The following is a 10,366-nucleotide window of genomic DNA, read 5'->3' as shown; positions in this document are numbered from 1 at the left end:
TCTAAGATTGCAAATAGGGTTCTCTCCCATTTTTATCTTCATTTTTACTATATGAATATTGCAAGGTACTAGTTTCCATGTACACATAATTATAAAAATTATTATGCGGTTAAAAAAACAACATACTACTGTCTCAAATTTATTATAAAGTTAAAAAAGAAATATTTATTCCATTTAATACGCTTCCTAGTATTAAAACACCATGCAACTTTCTAAAAATTGTTATCTTATCTTACATATTAAAACAAATTGTACTCATACTCAAAATTAGCTCTGATCTACTGTCTGTTTTCATATGAGTCTATTTTAGCTTATGTTTTATATTTAACAGTATAACAACAAAATAAGCTTTAAAAAAGAGAATAATTAGCTTATCTTCTAGTATCATAAACCTGCAGTGTTGCCTCTAATCAACATATTTCAATCCTAGAAATGTACTTGATTTAAAAAGTAACATTTTGATAAGTAACAAAAATTATTTAATAGCATGCTCATCGTTTCTATTTACTTTCTTACTTTCAAAGAATTTCATTGCCTTCGTAATAACATAATATTTTTTTTCTTATAAGGGCTGATAACCTTTGACAACCTGAAACACAAACTGATATGTGAACTTGAATGATGGCTGTTTCAATGTAACTCGTTGCAATGGAGAAGGCAAGGCATTTGAGAGTTAACATCTAACCATTTGCAAGGACTGAGACTTTCAAACTCAACCAGCCTTCAATAAATATCTCAGGCTGTTAACTTCAACAGCATTGGTGCAGACAGAGACCCACCTCAGGCTCAGGGTTAGCAGTTGCTGCTTTGACTTCAGAAGTTCCCCCACTTTAAAACTGGCATAGCCGAGGAAGCTTCGCTGAAAATGAGAGAAAGAATGGTTTTCATTAACTTCTGAGGCTCCTAATATTTTTGCTCTCACACCCATCGCTCAAGATTCATCTTTAGAAGAATTAAATGTTAAATCTATTAGCCTGACAAACATTTCACTGACAGATACAACCATCACTAATATCACCACCTCATGGGATGAAGTCAGTGGGGTGAAAATGCATCCTTTTCATTAAAAATAGAGACGAATCGTCTGGAAAATAACAAAATGTATAATACAGAAGCCAGGACTTTTCCCACTAACTAATTTTCTCCCCGTATCAAAGCTGGGGTAAAGAAAGATGCTAAACTTTCAATATTTACCAACGCCGTCGTCGTTCTTATTAGAATTCCTCAAGTCACTGGCAGCAACAACTTTGTATTCCAGATATGAGCAAATCTGTTAGTTGGAGCTATTTTTATGTGGGACTCTGCACAAGTTATAAATAGAAATGCTGTATTTCTCCCCCACCACAGCAATGTTTAAAAGCATTTGTTTCCTTTGTTATTTCTATGCTAGCATGGGACAATTTCATCCCAATACACAAAAAAGAAAAGAATGGTACTTATTCAGTTATATTTTCTAAAATTGCTTTTTTAACCTATCATACTGGGTATTGACTATCTATGAATATCTACTTTCTACACTCTTCGACTCATAATGTAAAGAATAAAACTCGAAATTGGTTTTTCTTTTCTAAGATAAAAATCTTTCATCTCTTTTTAATATTCCTGGCAACTTCTGATTTAAAAGTCACGATTGTTATGGTATAACACAAATAGGATTTCTCATTCTCGTCTCAAGGTCAAGAAGTAAACATGAGCATATCATACCCATAGTATTACCAATGCCATTGCTGCCTAACACGTTGTAATATGCTGCAAGAAGTCCCCACTACATGTTCCAGAACAATCTCTCTTCATAGGTCTGTTGCCAGGCTGCACTACAGTGAGAGACTGGAAACCAAATGGGTCTTTTCAGAGGAAAGTGTGCAGTTATTCTTTATGTAAAAGGTTGCATCTACAGTGAGCAATTGTCGAGACTAGAGACAAAAAGCTTCTGCTCAGAATTTTTCTCCCTCTTTCAAAGCTCTAAGATCTGTCCCAAAAGGCTTAAAAGACAAATGATTGAAATAACACTCAGTTCTAAAGCTGAAGATGCTTGTATGTTAGTAATGATAACCCAATTAATTAACTTGAAACTCAAAGAGCTGGTTGAGGCACTAAGTCAGCAAAGTCAGAAGAACATGAGACCAAATTATTAGGTGAAGAACATTAGGTGAAAATAGAGGGCTTGTAGCAGTGAACTCTGATGATAGGTTGATGAGTGATGAAATCAGAGTGAATCAAGGTAGGAAAAAAACATCCAAGAGCTGTGTGAACAAAGCATGTAGAATTTAGGGTGACTTTTCACCAAGGGGCAGAGAAAGACTAGGAGAGATGCAACTGAATGAAAGCATCAGAGATACCTACTAGAACACCCTTATACTCAAGAGCTCCTGATCTCTCATATATACACTCTGCTATTTATTCTCTATTCCTCATCCTGTTGGATTTTTCTGTTGGCATTTATCACCAAATACACACGCGCGTGCACGCACGCACGCACGCACGCACACACACACACACACACACACACACCTGCTTATTTTGTACCTCCCCCAAAATAATTGACATTTGAAGTTGCACAAGGAGCTTTGTTTCTAATAAACCCTCACTGCCTAGCACACAGGAATCACGTGATAAATATTTACTGACAATAAACAAATGAATGAATGAATGAATGCACAGGTGCTAGTTTCAAGTAAGCGATACTATTAGATATAGGAGAAATAATGCTCTTTCTGCAGATAGTCGTAAACTACTATAATTCACTGAAAATGGGAAATCAAAACATTTTAGTGCGCTAATTATATACCGCTGGAGTGAATTTTATTTTAGCATTTTGTATTTTAAGGAGATGTCTATCTCACTTCTTCTTTCACTGATAATCAGGTTTTTCAGTGTAAATTCACACTTCTCATTACCCTCATTCAAAGAAAACTCTTAAATGATCAAAAATTTCATGATGCTTCGAAATTTCAAATTTGTTTTTCTTCCCCTTTTGAGATTTTGAAGAGATAAGTGGTTTTAGAATTAATATAAAAAACTACACGTGTCGTGAATGTTATTGTGGTATATTCAGCAAGAAAAGCAGCAGCAAATGCCTCAGACAGGAATGTAGCAAGAAGAGACAGGTGGAGTGGCTATTTTCAGACATACCCTACAGACACACCATAAGTCACAGCTGCAAAGAGAGTTTGTGACCATAAGCCGTTGACTGCCTCCCCTGTCCACCAAACCAGGAGTTCCTGGGGAAGCAGGACTTTGGCTTGTCCATCTTTGAGCCAAAGCCCAGTGCCCGGAATGTAAGGGCTGCATAGTATGCCTACTGCTGCTGCACTGTGAGTGCTTGCAATTTGCCAAGAGCAATGTCCATGGGTGAATCTTTTCCATCACAACTGTCAGCCACATGCTTAATCTCAAAGGATAACAGGAGAGCTTAATAATCCAACATGATAAAGATCGATTTCAGAAATGCATCATAGCATTACAGTATGAAAATGTGTCAAACCAGATAAACCAGAGGAGGTGTTATTTAAGTATAAATACTATTTCATTTATTCTAAAGATAACTGGATATTGGGACTACATGTTGCATAATAGGCATTAATAAAATTCCCAACTTTCAAAACAATATATCATTGTTTCATATCATAACACCGACAGTGAAATTGCCTAAATGTTTACTATTTGCAGGTTTTCATGTATTTGCTTTACCTCCTGGGGAAGCAGGACTTTGGCTTGTCCATCTTTGAGCCAAAGCCCAGTGCCCAGAATGTAAGAAAACTAGGACTTTTCCATCCCCAAAGTTGGAATGCACACCATTTATTTACATGAATATTTATTGGATTCTTAGTGAAAGAATGAATTAGAGAAAAAACAATCTTCTCTATTTGTGAAACTTGAATTCCCATGGTGGAAAAATAGCACACAAGAATGTAAAATGAATAATTTTGTTCAAACTAAGGAAAAAAAATAATGTAATATCAAGCTATTCCATCTTTGCTGCCACTGTATTCATAATCATAGAAATTAAGAAAATCCTTTTAAAAAGTCTTTGTTATTATAAATATAACTCAAAAAAATGTTTTCCATCTCTCCTTTGTTGCTGTTTCTAAAATTCTCTTCTTAAAGGTTTTAAACTAGGAGCTCCGGTATCAGAGAAAAAATTAAAAAGACAGACAAAAAATGTAAGAGTTGGAGCTCAGAAGTCTGAAGTGTAGTCCTAAATCAGTAATTCTGTTTAAAAATAGAAATTTGGGCAATTAAATTACTTCTCCCAGTCCCTAGCCTGGCCATCCACTGATGGGCATTGCCAGGCCTTGTTTTCCTGTCTTCTTCCCTTACAAATCTGTGATCTTAGATGAGTTATTCCACCATTCTAGACTGTAGTTTGTGTAGGAAAAAGTTCATGTCATCTCTGTATCTTTCTCAAAGCTATTGTTATTAGAGTCAAAGAGACTCAGGAAAAGTACTTAGTACCTTGCCGGGAAATTAGGAAGCATTCCATGAAATATTAGCTTGCACAGTGATTAATATAATACACCCAGAAATCAGAAGACTTCAAAGTGTTATTATAAGAGTCCACTTTAAAAATTGTTTTAAAAGGCAGAGTATTTAAAAATATAGTCTATGAGAAATTCCTGTAATGAATACATATATTTCAAATATCTCTCTATATGTAGATATATAGATAAAAAGTGAAAAAAATACAAAGGTTATATAGTCTGTTACAGTTATTATTGTAGAGCACATGTTATTATGATTCCTTTTAGTTCAAATTTTTATCAGATCATGTCGGATGTTTATCAGGACCCAAGAAATGTCTACCCAAAATCAAAGAATGTGGAGGCTTATTAAGCCACTGCCAGTCTGTAGATGAAAAAACCAGGGCCCATAGGAGTTAAATTGTTTATACCTGGTCACAGAACTAGTTAATATGCAGAGGTCAAGTTCAAATCCAGGTTTCTTGTTTTTTGGTTCAGCATTCTTTCATCCCCATCATGCTGTGCCTCATTTCAGGGACAGGTGGCAATCCCTTTCCTTCGACAGGCTCTCTGCCTGCACAACATGTGGCTCTGACCTTTCTTGCCTGCTCATGACAGTGCAACACTCACAATTATCATTCTGGTCCAAGCACCCAAAGCAGATGATCATTAAATTGCTTGATGCACGATTTCAATCACTCACCTGGCTGGAGAGTGATATCAAGCAGGGTGGAAAAAAGCAAAGCTCCTGTCTCATTCCCTGGCTGCTCTCTATGGGGAGTGGACACATAAACAGTTTATTTTGCCAGTGTTTGCAGGAACTCTGAGCAAGTCACAGATATCCAGAATGCTCATGGGGCTTGTATGCCTCCCTGTAGCAGGTCCCACTGGCCCCCAGTCGAGTAGTACTACACGAGGTGCCGGAGGACGTAAAACCCCATACACATTGCCATGAGCTGACCAAACCTCCATCATGGATGTTCATCTCACAAAGCCTTTATTCAAAGTACGGGCTTCCTTTATACTACAATTTGTAGAGGTGTTCCAAGGATTTCCAAGTCCTGCCTAGAGCTGCACCATACAAACGGTAGCCACTAGCTTGAGCCCCAGCTTGCGCCTACTCTAAATTGAGAAGTGCTCTAACTGTAAAATACACATCTATCTCTTAAGACATGGCATAAAAAAAGAGTGTGGTGAAAATCTATTAATTATTTATTAATAAATTGTATTGATCACATCTTGAAATGATTATATTATACATGTAGTATTGAGTTAAATAAAATATTAAAATTAATCTCATCTGTTTCCTCCTACTTTTTCAAAAGCCTGGGCTACCAGAGAATTTAAAATTACACATGTGGCACACATTTGTGGCACACACACATTATATTTCTATTGAACAGTGCTGGTCTAGAGATTAAATGAACATATCAATAATACTTTGACCTATTCTTAGAAAACTGCACACAGGACCTGTGGTGTAAGTTTTCAGAGTTCTTTGAAGAGCTGAAGTTGATAGCATGAGGCTGACACACAATCGTTCTCTCATATAACCTAACGGACCGACCCTTTTTCAGAGGCCAGGGTTTTTTTTTTCCTTTTTCTTTTTTTTTTTTTCCACCGTCAATCCTAACAGTTATGGTTACATGGTTTCCCAGCCCACAGGAGGAAGAGAAACTGGATACATGAACTATTCATATAGAAAAAGAGACATGAAGTTTATATTTGTGCTCACAGGAGAGCCAACATTTCAATGTCTGCCACACAAAGAACACTAATAGGCAGCATTAGCCTGAGAAGCATCGAAACCAGCAGGAAGGGAACCTCGTCCTCACCGTGGGCAAGCCCAGAAAGAACCTCTCCCCTCCCTTCCCCCTCACCGCAGTGCTGAGCAGTAAGAGGAAGAAAAGGGAGGACGTGTGTGAGAGTCAGACCACGCTCCCTTCCCAGCTCAAGTCGCTAGAGGCACGGAGACCCCCAGCCTGTAGTGGAAAACGGCAAGAGGATAGGACGAAGAAAATAATTTAAAATCAGAGAAGAGATTCAAGATTTAGAATGAATGAGATGTATCCCAAGAATCTGAATACAAAAAAAAAAAAATGGGGAAACTTATACAATTGATGTCATGAAAGCTTCAAGCAAGGGAGATTTAGCGCAGCAGTTAGGGGAGGGTGAGCAGTTAGAGAAGCAAAATTTAAGTCATCTCCTCTTTCTCGAACCTCAAAAAATAAATGGAATTCCTTATAAAATAATGTGTTAACTTATTAATAGTTACAAATGTCAAAAGGTCTTATATTTGATGAAGGAAGCGTAAAGGGCGTGATGAGAGCATTCAGTGGCGGACCCGGTTTGAAGGATGGTGCCTGGGTGGTCATAGGCAAAAAGCGTTTGCCCTGAGCCCTGGGCAGGGAGGCGGAGGAGTGGGGAACAGTGGCCCAGGCAGGGAGAGGGGTCACATGGCCTGGATGATGAAGGCCTGGGGCTGCGAACAACTTCCTAGTCTCCGTGGAGAAACTAAACAAAGCCAGCGAAGTCTGGGCACAGAGATCGGTGGTGGAGGTGAGAGCAGCACAAGAAGTGAAAGGGAAGGTAGAAAGCAAAGCAAGGGGAGTCACCGGAGTCAAGGAGAGGTACTCAGTCTGTCCCCCGGGAGGAAGCGGAAGCTCATGTTAGGCATGAGAGAGCATCAAGTGTCTTTTTCCTTCTACACTGTCAGATGCAGAGATGGCTGTCCATTTTCTCAGTCAATTCAACTTCAGTTTGGGTACATATTTTTGAAGGGTGCCATTGGCAGGTTCGGATGGGGGCTGCTGCCTGTGAGGTAGTGAAAGGGGGTGCACTCAGACTAGGGGAAGTTGTCAACTGCCTGCGGGATTTCAAGAAATTTCAACTAGGCCTTCTGGCTGGCTCTGCCCCAGGGCCTCTTAGAACCCAGCTTGTTTCTGGACTTTGTCCTCCTCTCTGAATGCACAGATCCCGCTCAGCCCGCTGTGCTACCGTTTTGGGAGCTGCCACTGCCTACTCTAGCCTTGTCTAAGCCAAAACCACCTATGGCTGTCTTATTCTTCCAACTTCTAAAAGCTGGAGACGCAATGATTCAGGTGCAGCAGGAAAAGCTCAGCAGGATCTTTCACGTACGTGGATCTGCATAACTGTTCTGACCTGTTAAAGGGGTGGGAAGTAGGAAACATCGTAGTCCTACGGTGATTGGTTCTCTGCCTCTTTCCCGATGAGGCAGAGCTCACATCAGCAATTTCCCCAGCCTCCTGTTGGTCCAGGAACATTGGCTCTGAATTGCATCTCAGCTACCTGCAGGGCAATTTCTAGACTCCTGTCTTGCCAGCGGAACTAAATATGGATTCATTTGAGAATGATTTTCAGGAGACGAGATGAATTCTATACAATTCAGCAGGTACATGACAGAGCCTCTTTGCATAGTCACACCCTGTTAATTTAACTCAATTCTATTTGTCAGCTACCTGGCAGGAGGCCAGGGAAAATCCAAATGATTAACTTAGAAGTGATATTGTGTGCCTTTTCAAAACAGAGGAAACACTTACCCCAATATCTGGCAGGGGATCCTTATGTTCATGTAGGACACTGGTTCGAACCTATGGAGAAAAACAAACATTTTCTATATGAGACTGGAGTAGAAACCGGTGCAGAAGCTTTGTCCAGGTGCTGGCTTTTATTCTGCTTCATCTGGCATCAATTCAGACTCCATGGTTAATCATTACTGAAGTACCTGTGTGCAACATCCACTGCAGAGCAAGAAAGCTGTCCTTTTATAGTTCCTAGACTTCCAGATTTTCCTAAGTACACAGAGCTGCCTGGAGCCTCGCCCTGTCACCACTTGTCAAATACAGAGATATCTGGCTCTTAGGAGAATCACCTTTAATTTTCTCTAACACAACCCTCAGTCAACATTCAAAGGTAAGGACAGAATTGGTGTACAGGAAATTATTCCATGCATTCTCAATAAGTATTTATTCTCTGAATGAGCCCCGCAAACCCACAGTCCTTATAGGTTATCACTCCTACTTGAGAATTCTGAGCCAAGTTGTCAGATAGCATTATCTAGATTCTCTTGAAATGAAGATTCACTTGAATTCTCAATTGGGGGAAGGAAGGAAAAATAGTGTAAAATAATTAGTCACCTGGGTAGGCTTTTCATATGTTTGAAAAGCATTTTAAGGGAAATATAAACACCTGAAATAAAAAGTAGAGATAAATCTTCTGCTAAGTGGTAATCCTTCATCCTGGCTGTGCAGTAGAATTACCTGGGGACCTTTTCAAACTTTTGGTGCTCTTTCCTGCCCCTGGATATTGATTCTAATGTGCAGCCGCTGAGCTTATGGTTCTCTCTGTCGACGAAAGAATGTCTGGCCTAAGAAAAAGTCTTATAAGTTTATCTGACCCAAACTGATGAGAGTTGCTGGGAAGCAAAATCTCAACGGATTGAGAAAATGCTCCAGAGAATGGCAGTTTTGCAGTTTATTTTATACATGAGAATCACAAGGGGAGACGTAAGGAGGGTTGCATGAAATCCATTGGTGGTAGATTAAGGGGGCGGGAGAAAGCAGAGTGGAGAAGTCTCTGGGATTGGATAAAAACCCAAACTGAGAGACACACACTTCTTTTACATTGGCAGGTAGGTACAGGATAGTTAACATTCACAGTGCAGAGAGATGGTATGTGGACAATAAGATAACGATGGGTCTCATGCTCCGGTGCTGGTGGTTGTACCTTTCCTCGATGGGACTAGTAAAGAAAATTGTCTATGTGCATCTCAGGTGACATGCCACTGACATTTCAAAGGTATGTTATCTTAGATGCACATAGACAATAGATAATTTCAAAGGTAAAGACTGACCTTTGTCAAGGAAGCTACAGGCCTAAGGAGGAGACTACCCACGATGACTCGCTTTAGTTAGCAATTTTTACATTCAGACCACCCTGTATGGTTACTTGCAATCTCTGGGTTTGTAAGGCCCACCATGCGTGCCTCCCCTGACCCTGTCAGGTTTACTATATGGGCCCTTTTTCATCCACATCTATTTAAGAAAAAATATTTCAAATGAAAAGAAATCATAATTATCTTTCTCACTTAAGAAAAAAAGCTAGTAAAAGCAAGACAAAACATAAAGCCTAAATCTAGTATATCTTAATTTGAAGGATGAGATAAACAAGTTAAGAAATAGAGACCAATATATAAGCACACTCTGTTTAACTGGAGAACAGAGGGCTGGGGGGAACCATTGTGAGAGGGGGACCCAGGGACACACGCAGGTCAACATTTTAACAAAATCCCTTTGGAGGTGCAGCGCTGCCAATAATATTTCTCTTCAAATCCTTTAAATCCTGACCTACCTAACCCTGCCGGGTTGGTTCTCCCAGGTTGAAGGGATGCTTAAAATAAGCCTTATCATGTCAAAAGATGTGAACCAGCTCTTTCCTGTTGGCCCGCTAATCTTTAACGTGGTTTCCAAACCACCATAAAACAGTGCATTTTAGCTTCGGCTTAATGTTCTCTCTTTGTTTCTTTATGGCAGGTCGAGCACTATCGTTTGCACAATTTGTCAGTCATTATGACGAAAAATTGTTCACCACGGCACAAAATAAATGACAAGAGAGATGCAACAGGACAAACAACACGATTTGCAGAAAACATTTAACTCAGGATTTCATGTGTTCACTGGCTAAGAGCATTTGCAGTTTGGTGGCTACATCAATAGTCTTCAGTCCAGAATGTTCAGCTGTACCATTCAGTGTCATTATCTGAAAATCATTGCTGGCCTCAAAGGATGAAGAAACTATATATTAATCGTGGGCTGTAATGGACCATATAGTGAGTGTATATGTATAGATAGATAGATGATAGATACATAGAGATATATAATGTCTCT

At 39.3% G+C, this 10,366-nt stretch overlaps 1 protein-coding gene across 5 annotated transcripts in view; it reads right to left on the bottom strand.

The window, feature by feature from the left end:
• The window catches only part of INPP4B (inositol polyphosphate-4-phosphatase type II B), a 610,870-nt gene that overhangs the window by 203,392 nt on the left and 397,112 nt on the right, over nt 1–10,366 (bottom strand). For 4 of the 5 annotated variants that reach the window (XM_023519662.1, XM_011373754.2, XM_023519663.1 and 1 more), the window contains 2 exons: nt 8,021–8,071; nt 780–859 (listed from right to left, as the gene is read on the bottom strand). In XM_023519662.1, the coding sequence (XP_023375430.1) occupies nt 780–859; nt 8,021–8,071 (131 nt within the window). The remainder of the gene's footprint in view (nt 1–779; nt 860–8,020; nt 8,072–10,366) is intronic. The other variant, XM_023519664.1, reaches the window with a different exon arrangement.

This window comes from Pteropus vampyrus, unplaced genomic scaffold, assembly GCF_000151845.1.
Source record: "Pteropus vampyrus isolate Shadow unplaced genomic scaffold, Pvam_2.0 Scaffold229, whole genome shotgun sequence".
NCBI classification, from domain to species: domain Eukaryota; kingdom Metazoa; phylum Chordata; class Mammalia; order Chiroptera; family Pteropodidae; genus Pteropus; species Pteropus vampyrus.
This window is presented reverse-complemented; position numbering and strand designations above follow the sequence as displayed.